This window comes from Lytechinus variegatus, chromosome 2 (genome assembly GCF_018143015.1).
Source record: "Lytechinus variegatus isolate NC3 chromosome 2, Lvar_3.0, whole genome shotgun sequence".
Classification (NCBI taxonomy): domain Eukaryota; kingdom Metazoa; phylum Echinodermata; class Echinoidea; order Temnopleuroida; family Toxopneustidae; genus Lytechinus; species Lytechinus variegatus.
In genome coordinates this window covers 23,762,643-23,779,416 of record NC_054741.1, presented here as the reverse complement: position 1 = coordinate 23,779,416, position 16,774 = coordinate 23,762,643, and the positions used below count along the sequence as shown (strand labels likewise).

General features: G+C 36.6%; 1 protein-coding gene across 3 annotated transcripts; it reads right to left on the bottom strand.

Annotated features, from left to right (window-relative positions):
• Positions 1 to 1,095: 1,095 nt before the first annotated feature.
• Positions 1,096 to 15,035, bottom strand: LOC121407630 (proteasome assembly chaperone 4-like). 3 transcript variants are annotated; one of them, XM_041598795.1, is made up of 4 exons: positions 14,764 to 15,035; positions 4,247 to 4,622; positions 2,643 to 2,718; positions 1,096 to 1,846 (listed from the first exon to the last, which is right to left on the bottom strand). In XM_041598795.1, exons 2-4 carry the CDS (start codon positions 4,448 to 4,450, stop codon positions 1,725 to 1,727), a joined length of 402 nt encoding a protein of 133 aa, XP_041454729.1. In that variant the 5' UTR covers positions 4,451 to 4,622; positions 14,764 to 15,035; the 3' UTR covers positions 1,096 to 1,724. The 3 variants fall into 3 exon arrangements, with proteins under 3 accessions (XP_041454729.1, XP_041454730.1, XP_041454731.1); XM_041598796.1 differs by having other exon boundaries at positions 14,804 to 14,831; XM_041598797.1 differs by lacking the exon at positions 14,764 to 15,035 and adding an exon at positions 4,886 to 5,057.
• Positions 15,036 to 16,774: the final 1,739 nt, after the last annotated feature.

The following is a 16,774-nucleotide window of genomic DNA, read 5'->3' as shown; positions in this document are numbered from 1 at the left end:
TTTCAAGAATGACTGTATACATGTAGTTTCCATTCACTTCACCTATTATACCAAAATTTGGTGAAAACTGGAATTGGAAGACCAGAACCTCCTGCCTTCCAATGTCATTCACGGTGTCAGTGGTACAAAGTGAAGGCGACCGCACACCTTACGATTGGTATGCAATCCAATTGGAAATAAACCATTATAAAATTTAATGCAAATGTTGAGGTATGGAACATCTTACCGTGTAAAGCTCAAAATCATCATACAAATACTCAATATGTTCAAATCTGTGACTATTCTAACATCCTTATTAGAATAAAAGAGAATGGAATATCTCATCATAATGACGTCATAGCAACGGTCCATATGATACAATTCGAAATCAATGTGGCCTTTACTCCAAAATCATCCAGATTGTTAAAGTAGTATTTGTACAGTAATATGAACCTCAAATTCACATTTTTAGGAAATCTGCATAATGCGACTTGTTCCAAAATCGGATGGTGGACCAGTCGTAAGGTGTGCGGAGGCCTGAAGGTTTCCATTAAAAAAAATTTGTTATTTCAAAATTTGGAACATCTCAAATGCACTATTCAATATTTGTTTTATATTAGTCACATAAATTTCAGATTACTTCTCTTTCGAATTTGATATGCACTGTATACATTTACAAACTAATGTCAGCATATCATGGTTTATTCTGAATAGATAGAACTCTGCCAAAGTTACAGAACATGTGCTAATTTGTATTGTTGGCTTATCAATGATCAGATTTTATTGCAGAAGAGATCAACACCTTGTGACTGATACAATCAACTTGAACTATGGAAAGCCATCAATGTCATATTTCTTAACATACATGTATAACATGTATACACTGTCCCTTAAAGCAGGCATCTATTTTCCATACTTTTATTCAATGCTTTGAATGAACATTGTGCATTCTAGATGATGGTATCATTGGCTTTCCATAGACTGAGATTAATTGTATTAATCATATCCATTTGAAAATGCCCAGAATGAGAAATCACATGTATGAGAGCCATGTGACAACTTACGCTATTAAAGAAAGTATACAGCATACCAAGTCAAAATTCAATTTGCTTTTTAAAAGTCATTAAAGTATTTTTTATTTTAAAGATTACATAGAAAGATAAAGTAACAGGAAGTCTGTTGAATTGTAAATGTTGTCTAAGTAAAATTGTTGAGAATGAAATAAACAAAACTGTGCTGTATTCTTTTTTGCTGAGAATGTGTTCATTATTTTATTGATTTAAAAATAGTGCCACTGTATCACTTCATCTTTACTACATTATTTTGATAAATCATAGCTTTTAGAAAAATCTTTTGTGAAATTTGAATTTTACACATTCTAGCCAAGGCTATTTAGAAATTGCAAAGCCTTTCGGGGGAGGGGGCTCTTTCCGATTCCACGAGTCTGAATACACTCTGTCTCTCTTGACGTGCAAAGAATCATGAGCAGACAGTCCTTTGATCAACTCGACACTCTGTTCTTGAAAGTTCAGCACCAAGCATTCATGATCAGATAGCTCGGGTCAAAGGTCATATCTCATCAAGGAGATCCCTCTTTTGGTACAGCCGCATGAACATCACATGATTTCAAACAATCCAAATGTACAGGTATTTGGTAAAAGTACTGAAACCATCCAGGAGGATAAATAATTCCGCTTGTCTACTGGACTGGAATGTCTCTTGTGGCACAGTCTTTGCTGTCTCGGTCAGAATTTGTCTGGATTGGCTTTCATTTCCTCCGTTAATCTTTTATCCACAAGGGAAAGCATCAGTGGATCTGCCATAGGAAGATTGCAACTCACAAAGACCTGTTTGCCGGTGGACTTTGCTGAAAATAAAATTAAGAAAATTTAAAAACAATGGTGATCTAGAGAAAATCTATTTTGAAAATATGAAATATTTTTTTTTACAAATTGATGAAATCAAATCATATCAGAGTAATCTTGCTGATGAAATATATAGGCCTACATAGAAATTAGAATATTTCTGAAACAAATGTTCAGTAAAATGGTGCTTAATTTGAAATTACCCCCTTACATTACTTAGCCTCCAATTGAAAAATTCGAAATAGGAAGCAATCTTTTTCTGCAATAGACATTTACTCTTTCTCCTGTACATCCACCATCCCTGTTTAGATATTAGGTATTGGAATAATAAGTGTAGATGGCTTAAGTCATGATCATCATGGCACACAACATGATCTGTTGCAATCTATTTTCAAAGAAAATATAATTACATTTGATATGAGCACATTGCAACCTAAAATCTTCATGATCAAATTTCTGAATAGTGATATGAATACCAAAATCCAAATTCCAAGCTATTTCAAGCCTCTGTGCAAGAATAAATGCAAATCCAATTCTGAATTATAATGACTTCTTCATCAGCTGCAACTTGAATCCGATTTGGACTTTACTCCAACCACAAGGCTTGCAGCAATGAAGAATTCTAATTTTGGTATTCCTAGCATTATGCTGAAAATTAAATAGAATATTTTTTCAGCTTGGAACCTTCATATTCAATGCAAAATGCCATTATGTTAAAAAAATCAGGTCATAGTCTAATCGTGTAGTGAACGGGTGGGCTTAAGAAGTGGGCAAGACTTGAGATAGAATCCTTCTCACCTAATTTTTGAGCCAGAGTTGTAGGTTGAACATCTGTAACTTCACCCATTAACATACTACTGCTTGGCTCACTATTCTGTGTGAAGGAAAACAGACATTAGAAAAGGTATTATTCCATGGAGATGGATGAATACAGAGCTGCCAAGTAGTACAGATTTTCAGTATTTAGTACTGAAAAATTAGAAGAATTCTGATGGTTTCATGCAAAATACTGATTTCTCAAGTTTCAGTTTTATGTGTTGTCCTATGGTATTTCTTTGAAAATACTGATTTCCTCACCAAAATACTGATTTTCAGCTTTAAAAATACTGAAATGTCCTTGATCAGGTTGGCAGCTCTGTGAATAGTAATTAGTTTAAAATAGATGGTCATGGGCTCAAACCAGGGGAAAAATACATGGGGGTTGAGCAGCAGCGGACTGTGACCCGGAGGAGACAAAGCATTGGAGGGGCACTGTATTGTTTTTTAACAATGTTGTGCCCCTCCAATGCTTTGTCTCCTTCGGCCACTGGGGCTGAGGGCAATTTTGCCCCTGAAATGATCAAAAGAGCCCTGGAAACTAAAAAAAAAAAAATAGGGAAACTAAAAAAAAAAAGAGAACAGGAAATCTCCATTCATCTTAGTATTAAAGCTTATCCAATGTTGCAGAATTAGACAGTTACACGTAAGTTGTGAAAAGCAGTCCCCTTAAAAAAAAATCCTTCAGCATCCTTCAGCAACAGACTCTAATTTGAGCTGCATTTGAAGAAATGCGAGAAAAAAAGAGCAACCAGCATGATTTAATCCATTAATAGGCCAAGTTAACCCCAACAAGATAATTTGATTTTGGATATGAATAGGAGTGACTAAGAAAGTGCAAAACATCCAGTTTTCCCAAGTATATGCTAAGCAGAGTAGTACTGGATGATTTTGTGAGCATAAAACAAACAAAAAATACATAAGTATGAGACTACAGAAGGTCTTGTACTAAAGAAAGTACACAAGAAAGTGCATCAAGTATTTATTTGATGTATTAATAATAAGCCGGTTACTCCCATTATTCAATCTCACAATCAGAGGAGCATTTCATAAAAGGACTTAGAGATTTTTTATCTGACAAATCCTGTTTTATCCGACAGTTACATAGTAAAAGTGCTTCTCAGCCAATCAAAATCAATGAAAGTTGTCAGATCTGACAACTTGTCGGATGAAAAATGTTGATGAAACGCTCCCATGAACTGAAGTACTTTGCCCAAGCAAAATCTTTTGGGAGTGCAGATGTCTGTATGTCTTTTTAAGAGAAAGTTGACTTAAAAGAAGAATATAACACATTCCTTGCCTAATCAGGGCCCAGTAACACAATGGTCTGCGATTAATCCCTAAATGAAATGGCCTATCAAGTTCATTGTCCGTGCACATTTTGCTCAGTAGATTGACTAGGAACCAGTCAGAATTGTTCTTTCAAATTAGCAATTAATCGCTAACCTTTATGTTACAGGGCCCTGTTCTGAAAAAAAAATTGGTTTGATTTGGACGAATATTTTACTCATGGAAAAGTTGACTTGTGCAAGGTTACCTGTGAATTTGATATTTTTTACCAATATTAACCCAATAATCAGACTCACAAATTTAGTACTGATGGCAACTGCAAAGTTTTTCAAGCTCGCTGGCTTCTTTCCAATCCATAACATGAAGCTGTCCTTCATCTTGGTCACATGAAAGAAAATCTCTTGATCCAGTAGTTGCTCTGAAAAGCTGTGCACGGACAGTCTGCATTCAGCAGCTTCGATGCTTGGGGTATTCTTTGCTGTAACGTCTTCATTCGTCATTTTGCCAAATGATCATTGATCCGTATTCTCAGAACTATTGATGCTGCTATTGTTCTGGATTGTGGAAATGTTTGAATTAGCTTCTGAACCAACTCAGTAAGAATATCAAATCTTCCTTGGCCTTGGTGTTTGGTTTGTACTTTGATTTTCCTGTTAACTGTAGTTATTGGATCTGAAAAACGACACACAAAAAAGACAAATGAAATACATTGATGAATCTAGGAGAATGCAATGAAATTGGCCAAGACAATGACCTATTCGGCAAAGAAGTGTTATTTAAATTATATACAAAAAAAGAAAAAGGAAAAAAATTATAAAAATATAGACGATATAAATCAGTACAAAAAATACATAGAATTGTAGAATCAACATCAGGAGAGGAGCAATAAAAAGAGTGAATTTGACTGCTTGCCAAACCATGAAAGTCGCTCACACCTGAAAGTAGTCCACAGCATCCTCCCAAGAAGACATGATATCACAGAGGACAGGGGTATAGAAGGTTCTTCAAGCCCTGTTCTTCATATCTGGCAGGGGGAGGGGAGGGAATAATTTTGTATCGGCCAACTTCATGATGTACTGTGTATACGTGTGTTATGAATGTGTGTCTTTTCTATATAAAAAATGCTGAGAGATAACTATGGTTGGCATAGCTTAAGCAAAAGTTTTCCAGAGTTCTTATCCCCTTTGAAAATCTTGGTGAGGCCTAAAAATGTCTCTGCCAGGAATTGAACCTGGACCTCCAGCTGATAACACCAGTGCCTTAACCACCAGACAACAGAGCCTGGTTAGTGGCTAGGGCTAATCCAATCTGATTAACAGTCAGATAAACAGATTTATAACCTTGCCAATTATTTTATCCTTTTTTGGTTTTAGAACAATGACAAGCAACCATCAAAGCGAATGTTTCGATACAGACACAGTACATGTATAAAACTAATTATAAGTTTCGAACAATGACAAGTCACCATGCCTCAGCTGGATCAAAGCAAATGCTTAGATTCAGTACATGTATAAAACAAATTATACAGGTGTGAGAAATTATAGTTTTACAACAGCTTTGGCAACTCTTTATTTAGATATGTTGTGAAAGAAATGCAGAAAGAGAAAATGGTAGGCGTAGATCCCCAGAGCTACTATCCTGAAAAATGTCTCTGCCAGGAATCAAACAAGGGCCCCCAGCTTCGACTAGACCACAGGACAGGTTAGTGGCTAGGTCGAACCCAATCTGTTAGATAAACATATATTAGATGAACACAAATGCACTCAACATTTTGCAGGGTGCAGGACATGGCAAAATTTTCATAAAAAGTGAAATAATTTTTACCTTTTCACAATGAAAATCTCCGTTTGTGTAAGATTTTGATATTCAGAAATGATACCATATAAAGTAACAGAAGACGGGCAAATAAGGTAGATTTATCGACTGGCAATTTTCTTCCAACAAACGACAATAAATTTGCCATGGAGACCCTGGTCTTTATGATGGTTATATTGACCAATCGTTGGACATTCCAGATTGCATACTTCTTGTAGATCACATACCTGGAACAATGCAAGCAAAGAGATCATCAATCAGCTGATTTTCTATCTCAATGAAGCAGGAATGGAAGTACATGGTATAGTGTGTGATGGGTAATATGCATATCAGTCAACAGCATCATCATTGTGATGCATCATCTAAGAAGAATAACTGACTCCATATTAAAGTCACCTGCTGCTTCCCAAAGAGAATTTGCACTTTTTCTTCTCTGCATGTCATCTAGTGAAGTTAGAGAGAAAATGCGTAGTAACAATGGGCACAATCTACCAAGATGATAGGCAATATCTTGGTCATATATCAAAGAATTTCATGAGGTACAACAAAATCTTTACATCAAACTGAAGGCAATGGATGTTCAGTGGGAAAAACACAAAATAAATGTTGACGTGGCAGCCCAGGATTTCAGCTCATCAGTAGCTGATGATACACTTTTCTTTGAGAAGGCAAACATAAGATAAATATTCAGTACATACAACAATTTCCTTGAAGCCAAAAGACACAGATTTCATCTGAAACGTTGATAAGCTACATGTATACGACTTCATGAAGTCCAAGTCATGTAAGGTAAACGGGCTAAAACATATCCAATCCAACTTTTAGAAGGAATTAGCTGATGGAGACCAAATCCTACCAAACAGAGTTGAGAGATACATCACGAAACCCTCTCACAAAGAGTCAATGGAAACTGCCTGGTTGGCCTTCATGACCACCATTGAGTCAAATATGTCAGAATCTTTTCTTTTGTCTGGTTTGACAGATCCATTTGCATATATGTCTGTTTACGTATGACAATCTTAAAATGTTTTTTCTGTCGCGTTTGATAAAGCAGTGGATGGAACAACAACCCTACTGTATTGCAGTTTAAGTAGGCAATTCTTCAGAATAACCATGGAAAAGGGTTTGTTGCACCAAACCTGACAGCATCACTTTATAACCAAGGCATTGCAGAATTTTGTGAAGCTACTCAATGAGCCATCAGAATTTCATGATCACATCCTACATTAACTTTACATGTATCTGGCAGGATATGTTAGGAAGCACATCATGGGTGGTTGTAAGTGCACTCAATATCGTGTGGCTCACCACAAACACTCAGATACATCTTGTGTCATCTCAGACCATATCTACACATTTCATCATCACGGTGATGAGAATATCATCAGGTAGGATCAAGTCCTTCTTGTTTAGGGCCTCAAATATAAGCATAGGCTGCTTTCCAGAGGTCCTGGCACATTCATAAGTATCAGCTTTTTTTTTTACTTTGTAACTTGACTGTGTTATTTTGTTAAATAAATTGAAATTGTGGTATAGATATTTTCACCATCTCTTGTGCAATGAGCAAATGGCTACTTAACAAAGATCCTTTTAACAGTGGATCCATTCCTTTGTTTACATTTCCAATATCAGTTGAACCTCTATTGATAAAGAACTGCTTTTGTAAAGATATAGTTCTGTCTTTAGGATTTATTTTCAATTTAATTACTTCAATAAAAGATTCATTGATAGCTGGAATAAACTCCCAGGAGAACCTGAAACTTTCACCCCCCAAGATTTCTACTTTCCTTCTAAAAGATCTAGCCCTAAATCATGTACATGAGATAAAACTTCATTTCTGACATTTCTACGCTCTCATTATTTTTTGGACAAGAATTCATTACAAAAAATGAGAAAAATATTGTGAAAAGACGGAAGAGACTTGCCCAATGTTTACACCGCCATCTTGTTTCTTATTGTTCTTCGCCAACGTTACAGACGCGTGCGTAGTTTGTGTACTACTCTATTTTTCTTACTCTATTTTACTTTCCATGGATAGCATGAAGGCTACACTTCTTCACTGCAACCACCCTACCTATTTAATAAAAAATAAATGAAAAAATAAAAAAATCACTTTTGTAACTAAAAATACTTTCCATATAGTTGTGATTTATTTTTCAGTAGTAACTTGGCGATCATTTTTTTCATTCACCAGAGCGCTCAAAAACTAATTTTGAGCATTTTTTGTCTCGGCCTATGATAATTGTGGAAAGTAAAATTGTAAGAAAATTGTCATTTAACAATCTCTATTTTTAATTCATATGAGATATTAAAAGAATTCAATTTACTTCAGAGCCAAGTTATATGATGAATACAGTAGTTGTAGTGGAAACTGACTGTAAAAAACAAAGGCTCCCCCAAGCCGATCCCCAAGATTGCCAAGAACAAGATAAAATAATCCAAACATTGCCAATCTTATTTCCCCCACACAGAGATTCCTAACAAGTAACAGAAAACAAGGCCTATCACAAATTTGTTTATTAAATGAATGGAAGGCTAGGGCCTCTCAATTCTTAAAAGACTTGAATATGTACTAATCAAAATCAGTTTTTGAACACTCTGTTATGTCACTTTGTAACAAAAAGACCCCATTCCATACAAAAAGACCCAATTCCATACGCTGATAATCTGTTTTTCATTTTTAGAAATATTGGGGATTATATTTGTTTTAATTTACTAGACTATGTCTGGTGAATTAAAAAAAAATCCCCATTCCCCAATGAAGCTTGCAAGTTGCAGTCATTGGTTTTTCGGTCTGTCATTGATTAAAATTAATACTATCTAGTAGGCTCTCATTCAATGAACAAGGTTATGCTAGTAGGCCTAGATCTATACAAATTTGGTCTTCTTTGACTCAGTGAGTTTGAGACTTTGTACTTCCTAAAATCCTAGGCGCTACGCCTAGGACACTCCTAGTACCAATGAGGTCCAAACATTACATGTATGGACCTCATAGGCGACAACAGTGCTATTTTTGGGTTAATTTTTTTGTGGACTTAAATTTATTGTAATTTTCACAAAAGTACTAGCTAAATTTGAGACTTTTAATTTAATATTGATTTATTGAGATATAAACTTTAATGTAAATAACAAAAAATTGAAAGAAATGAAGGGGAACTTACATTTTGACGACTTTTTCCTGATTTTCTTGGCAGTTGCCCTTCACTTCTGACTCGCGATCGGACCTGATATGCAGATCACGTGATACGCGTTCTCGTCAGGTGATCGGTCGGTTATTCTTTTCGCCAGATGTTGATAATTATATATTTCATAACGCAGCGTTCATCGCAAATTTAGCTGAAAGAGATTGAAGTTGAACAGCGCAAGCTTTAATTTATTTCAGAAATAACGTTTGATTGCACAAGTTTCGCCTCGGACATGTAGGATCATTTGGTCCCATATTGGCGTAACTACGGGGGGGGGGGGGGGGGCTTGGGGGGGCGGGGGTGTCCCTACCACTACCGTCCACAAGCCAGCAATTATCTTTTTTCTCTCTTTTTTTAACCAAAATGCTTCCCCCCCCCAGAAAAAAAAAGAACCAGGGTTAAAGAGAAAGATAATTATGATAGAGGAACACAAAATACTTTATTTTTTCAGCTTTTACTGCATCGACTTATAATCAAATATTAAATGGGGCTTAGAACATATTTTTAATAAGTCAATTAATAAAAATATTCCTCCTCGGGATTTGAGCTTTCATGAAATATCAATCTTTTTCATGATTACCGAAAATACTTCAAATGTCCAAAAAAAATTATCGGTGTATTAGCCGATACCTTGCGCCCGCCTTAATTATTATAACTTGAGATACTTTGCTTTAATTTAATGAATTCCTAAAAACATTAATTCTCAGATCATTTGTCGCAATCGAATGATTCGATTGGTAAGCTAATTGAATAATTATTATGATTCATGAATTGTTTAAAATGTGTCTCTCTATCAGTTTTGAATATTTAAAAAAATGTTAGCTCGTGCTTTTTGCTCGCAATATTTTGATTAGTAAGAAATTCTTGTGTATGCGAGTTTGATACATAAATAACTAGAGAGAGGGGGGGGGGGTCCCTCAGCTACTTGTCCTTGCTTATTCCATATTTTTTATTATGCTCGTGTTGTATTTCAAAGTCTTTTCTTTTTCTCACCCTTTTTATTGTCTCGGAGCTTCCCTCTATTTCTTTGCTACGATGTATAGCCCTTCCTACTTGTTTCAATTTTTTTATGTTCTCATTTCATTGAAAACATAATTATTAAACTGACGTAGAAGACTTTACAACAAAATTTTGATATTGTTTTTTCTTGTTTGTTTGGCTTTCTTTTTTCTTCTCCTCAGTCCTTTTTTTTCTTCTTAGTTTCCCTTTCCTTATTTTATCTTATTTCATTTCATGAGGCATCCGCCAACTTATATACAACAACAAACGTATTTAGAGGCGGATATCCAGTGAGGGGGGCGTGGTGTGCCCCTCTAAAAAGAGGAAAATAGGAAGGAAAAAAAGTAGGAAGGAGAAAAAATAAGAAAAAAAAGACGATGATGGCAATTATGATGATGATGATGATGATAATGATGGTGGTAGTGGTGATAAAGATGAGAATGAAGTTGGTGACGATGATATGATGATGATGACTAGATGTAATTTTGTTATTTTGTCTTTAAAAAAATAATAGTGCAAAGGCGAAATCATTTAAAGTTTATTATGAAAATAGCAGAAAAAAATAATTTGAAAAATTGTACGTATGCGTATGGAAAATCCATCCCCCACCAAAAAAGAAAAAAAAGTGAGATTTTGTTTTGTTATTTGTGACGGCGTAGGCCTATGCGAGCAGCTACTGTATGTGATATAATTATGGTAAAAAAAGTAAATGAAATGCCAAGAAATACATGATAATGACTTTTATTGTACATTCAGTATATCAGTAGATAAATTCATACTCGTTCCAAAAAAGAAAAAAGTGGGTATATTATGGACCATTAAAAATGGGCAGTTGCTCTATATATTATATTACATAGAATATATAGAGCAACTGCTCGTGTGTAGCGGTAAGTTATTCACCTGATCTACATAACTCATGCGGCGCACGACGCGTGCGCAATGTTTAATAATTATTGATGTGAATACAATGAATGTCATCAAAAACATAATCTCACAGATCAAATAATGCCAGCTCGACGCGCAAACTCAGAAAAAAAATATATTTTCTGCCCTGATAATTTGATAACCCTAACCTAACCCAATTTCTAAGTATTTTTATCATAAACAGGATAACTATAGACAATGATTGAAATTAACTTTATATTCTTTTGCGAACAAAATGAATATGAAGGACAGCTTTTTGATAAAGAACACAGTTTTAGAGCGTGATTTATACCTACAACCGCTAACATAGGCGGATCCAGGGGGGCTGAGGGGCCCGGGCCCCCCTATTGGCGGAGCAAAAAAAGAAAAAAAAAGAAAGGAAAAAAGAAAAGGAAGGGAAAAGAGAGGAGAAAAGAAGAAAGGCAAACGTAAGAGGAGAAACATGATTAAATGAAATAACATTAGGGGAAGACTTTGAAAATATATTTTTTTAAATCTATTTGTTAGGATACAAAATTTTCGCTAGCGCTTCGCGCCTTATTGTCTTTTAGGGTATTTGCATACATCTTGCTCAATATGGAGCTTGAAATATCAAACTTTGAAGTCAATATACAAAACATATTTCAGCTGGGAAATTGAACTTTCATTATTTTGTTTCATTTACAAATTGATTTTACAAAAGTGCTCTGTAAAAATGTCTGTGTTATGGTCTGAACATTATCATTTTCTGCTTGCGCTGCGTGCTCGCAAAATTTGAATTTTCAGGTACCTATTATTTTCTTGTATTCCATAAAGTTCTCAAAAAGTTCCCTATTCAGGTCAGATTGTTAAAACGTATCAGCTAGCGCCGCACGCTAGCATTTTGATTAGTCGGTTATGTATATCCCAATATTAATTCTAAATCAAACTAATTTGATGACAGTTTATCAAAAAATTCGACTCGCGATTTCTGCTCGCATTGATATGCTTATGCATAATTACAAAGTGCTTTAAATGTCCAGTTTTCAGGCCATAATATTAACACATTTCGCGCTCTCATGCTTAGGAAGAGAAATAGGAAGATGGTCATCATTTTCATATGATGACATAATGCCCTCATAGAATGTTCCGGTCCTATGTAAAAACTCAAAGTAATAATAAGAAAATACATCAGCTCTTTTTGAACTGTGATCCATCACAATTCACAATTTTCCCACAAAGTGTTTGCATTACAGAGCTTAAATTCACCCTTTGTTATATCATATATTTTTAGCTCGCGCTTTGCGCTCTCTTTATTGATTTTCATGATAAGAAAGTTACTTAGAATACCCAAATTCTAGGTCGAAATCTAAAACACACGTTAATTCAGATACGCAGATTGTTCTCTATTTAAATCATTATCCAGTTTCAGATCACAATATCAAAAAGTGTCTACTCGCGGATAAATAACTTATCCTTTTCATGATAAAACATGAATAGTGTGTCCAGAATTTTTCCGCTCGCGCTTCGCGCTCGCATCAATAAAATACTTAGAGTCATTCCAAGATTACAAAAAGTGCTTAATATTTCATTATTCAGGTAAAAAGGGTCAAAATTTTTCAGCTCGCGCTTCGCGCTCGCAATATTTGAATGTTGAAATTTGTAAAGTCTTCATGGCTAAATGCAAGCAGTCCATAACAGGTACAATTTTGAGCAGTTCAAAACGTATACACAAAATTTCTGCTCGCGCTCAGCGCTCGCATTATTAATGTAAGGAAGATCCCCACTTACTCATCCTTTTCATGATTTACAATACTAATTGAATAGAGTGTCTTGTTCAGCAGGTCTAAATCTCGAATTTTTTTGCTTACGCTTTGTGCTCGCATGTTTAATTATATACCTATTCAGTTAAGTTACAAAACGTCTAAGAATTTCCATTCCTTAGATAAAAATGTCAAAAAATTGCGGCTCGCGCTTCGCGCTCGCATTATTTGATTTTTTAAAATGTGTAACGTCTTCATGGCTAACTGCAAGCAAGTATCTAACAATACTTTTTCCATCACTTCATTTCTGCTCACTCTTTACGTTCGTAGTAATTATTAACTTGCATACACATCTTTTTTTTCAGGAAAACAAACATTTCCCAGAATGTTCAAAATTTTAGGAAAAAGTACATAAAATTTCCAAAAAAATTTAGCTCTCGCTTTCCGCTCGCATTATACAAATAAGGGTTATGGTATTATACATTTATGTTTCATAAGAATAAATCTAAAAAGTGACCATTTAGGACTACCCCTTCAAAGAAACAAAAAAGTCCCGGCAAAAATCATATTCGAGCGGCCAATCGGGGAAAATATGGCTGAAAAAAATTCCACCCCCCCCCCTATTGGCGAAGGCTGGATCCGCCCCTGGCTAAATCCTGTCACTGTCGGTATACATGAAGCAGTGATTCCTCCATCAGCTTACGGTAATAATTTTTGCAACACGAGCGCCAGTCCGAGAAATAGACAGGCATTTGCCCAAACGGACAACATGTCAACCTCTGCTAATTTCTTTTTGCACGGGCACATGAAATCTCGACGTAACCCATCACATTTCTCCCTATTTTCTCCTCCCTTTTATTTTCCATTAATTTTTCTTTCGTTCACTTTTTTTCTGTCTTCTTTTCCCATAATTTTTTTTACCCATCACATTTCTCCCCATTTTCTCTTCCCTTTTATTTTTCATTAATTTTTCTTTCGTTCACTTTTTTCTGTCGCCTTTTCCCTTCTATTTTTTTTTTTCTCGTCTCACCGCTTTTCCTCATCCCCAGCCCTCGACGCCCGTGCAGATTCGAAAAACAATATCAAGAGTATGTCTACTTGCAAGGGCGGAAATCTCTCCCCAAAGGTAGGGGGACCAGGGGCTGGAAAATTTGACAAGCAAAAAACAAACAAAAAAAGGTTTATCACCCTCTAAAGAAGGTCATCTTGACCAAAAGAAATTTGACAAGCAAACAAGCAAAAAAAGGGGGCATCCCAAAAGTAAGATCGTCTCTTCCAGTATTTCGATTTTGAACGAAATGACCAAAAATAGTAGGGGGACATTTCATAATGTGCCCCCTACTATTTTGGGTGAGGGGACATGTCCCCCGGCCCTGGGGTTTGCGCCCATGTGGGTGGGGGTGATGCGCCTCCCTATCGGGATCATATCACAGCGAGTATAGGCCTACACTCTTCCATATGGAAGAGTGTTTACTCGCTGTGATTTCGATCTCACACATATAAAAAAATAGAACAGCTACGCCTTGAACACAGGCCAAAATGCCTAACGATTTCTCCGCGGCATTAACAACTCTCGTAAAGGGCGCTCCATTTATAAATAAAGTTGCATGAACAGGTGTCTATGGCGACAAAAATTAACGCGGAATTGTAGCCAGAAGCGTGGGAAATTGGCAGAAAATTCAAGAAAAGAACCGGTGAGTACCGATTGAACAGTAATCATATATCAAATAACATTCGTTGAATCATAAGAATAATTTTTTTTTAGGAAAGAAAGCTTAGTTCTAAGCTAGGGCGGCCCAAATGCGCGTGAGTGGAGTCCCAGTTTCTTAACACGGGTAAGTATTGCGGTGTCGCCTAGAGTGGGCCTAGGTGATATCTTAAAGATGACATTTTGTTCTGAAGTGTAGTGTAACTTAGGGATAGAATCAACAAAGACTGAACATATTACTACCCATGGTAAACCATATCCAAATTCAAACAAATTATTCATGATCATGGATTCATGCACATTCATTATGGTAAAATTTGACATGACAAACAACACAATTATGAATATGTGGGGCACTCGTTTGATCACGAGAAAATATGAAGTCGGAATTTCTACTTTCACAAATGATTACGTATTCTAAAGAAAATCAAAGACGTCATGTTTATACCTAATATACTCACTTGGTATATGACTTAAATATCTGGTTATTTTTCAACTCACAATCTCACGATTTAAAAACCCCTTTTTAGTTACTCGTTAGTTTGATCTCGATGACTCTCAATTAGCCTTTGTTCAAGAATGAGAAATATATCTCTTCCAGATTTAGAGGACAGCAGACTGCTACAGATATCAAATAGTGGATAAATAATCCCAATATGCTAGATTTGTGAGTTGATTACCGAAGATGGTGACATCGACTCGCGACTTGTCGAAATGACAAGATAAATACCAATGCCAATGAGATCGACGAATCGAGGATGAATATGCTTGCAGACACGTCAAATACATAGGGGGCTGGGGCTGAGGGGACCGGATGCGACCGGGCTCCCTATCCCTATCTATTGGCGGAGTAAAACAATTGAAGAAAAAATGGGGAAAGAAAGAAAAAAAGAAAGGAGGAAAAAGGAAGAGGAAAAATAAGAGGAGGACGAGTGAATAAAATACGGTCAGTGGATTGCATGTTCGATGAGATACATATCTTGCTCAATAGGCTGATATGAAGTTAATATACAACATATTTCAGCTCGGACATCGAGCTTTCATTATTTTATTTGATTTACCAATTGATTTTTTATAAGTGCTCTGTAAAATGTCTGTTCTAAGGTGTGAATATCAACATTTTGCAGCATGCTCTGTGCGCTCGCATTATTTGATTTGCAAAGTAGGCCTACCAATTGTCTTTGTATATTCCATAATATTCTGAAAACATCCCTTTTTCAGGTGTAATATAAATATACATACATACATACATACATCAGACACCTGAAAAGTGATTCCCCTAATTCCCTTATTTTTTAACAAACAAGTGCACACCAAGTAACCAATAATGCAAATAGCATTTCCATTTATTTGAAAGCAGGATAAAAGAGCACTGTAGATTAAATGCCTTGCTCACGGGCATCGGTGCCACGGCCGGGGATCGAACCCCGGACTTTTTATGTATAGCCAGACGCCTTAGACCACTCGGCCACGGCACCTCCAGTTTATACCCCAAACTCCCTCCCTTCTCTCCCCCCCCCCCCCCTCTCTCTCTCTTCCTCTCTCTCCCTCCCCACCCACACTCGCAGTAAAAGCCCATCTCCAGTTTTTACAATCTATTATCATTGAATCATCCAGGCTAATCAAATTGGGGAAAATTACCGGGGAAAATTAGTACCCTTAGTATGAGTCAGCCCATCCCTCGACTTCAATCGAAACAAGTGGCACAGCTAGCCCCCCCCCCCCCCCCTCATCAATCATCATCCCCGGTCATCACCGTCCGCATATTACGATGCAAGTAGAAATCATATAAAAATGTCGACATGGTCGATGAAAGCATTATACGCCCTTCAAACTCCCAAATCCGGCAGCATGGACCACAGAACGGTTTTGAAAGTGAGGAGGGGTGGGGCGGCTGGCTATGCAAAAAAAAAAGAAAAGAGAAGAAAATAAGATGGTCATTATTACTTTTAAAACACGATCCTTGAAAAGTTCAGGGGCTGCAACTCCCAGTTCCTCGCCCCCTATGATAGTAACTCAATGTTCGATCCATTGACTTGGGGAGGGGTTGAATTATTGTAATTTCTTTTTTTTTCCTGTGTGCCATAACAAGTGACAAAAAGTCCCCTCCCCCACTCGAAATGCCCTTACACTTACAGGCCTATAGATGTTGAGCATCATCCTCATTTTCTCCCTAGATAGGCACCTGTTGATGGAGGTCATTCTCCTTTTGGCAGGGGGTCATGGTCTTCCTGTTTGTTTCCTGCGCGTGTAATCAGCTGTTTGAATCACCATATTAGTTAGTACCGGTCTAGCGGTAGGGCTGTTGACAGTGTGGCTTGGATATACCTCTGTCACACCTTAATAGGGACTCGACTCACTCGAGAGTATAAAGAACGAACCATATCCAAATTTTTTTTATGAATTATGCTCGAAATCAGGGATTGGCGGAACCAGGAGGCAGGAGGCCACTTGCCCCCGCCCCCCCCCCCC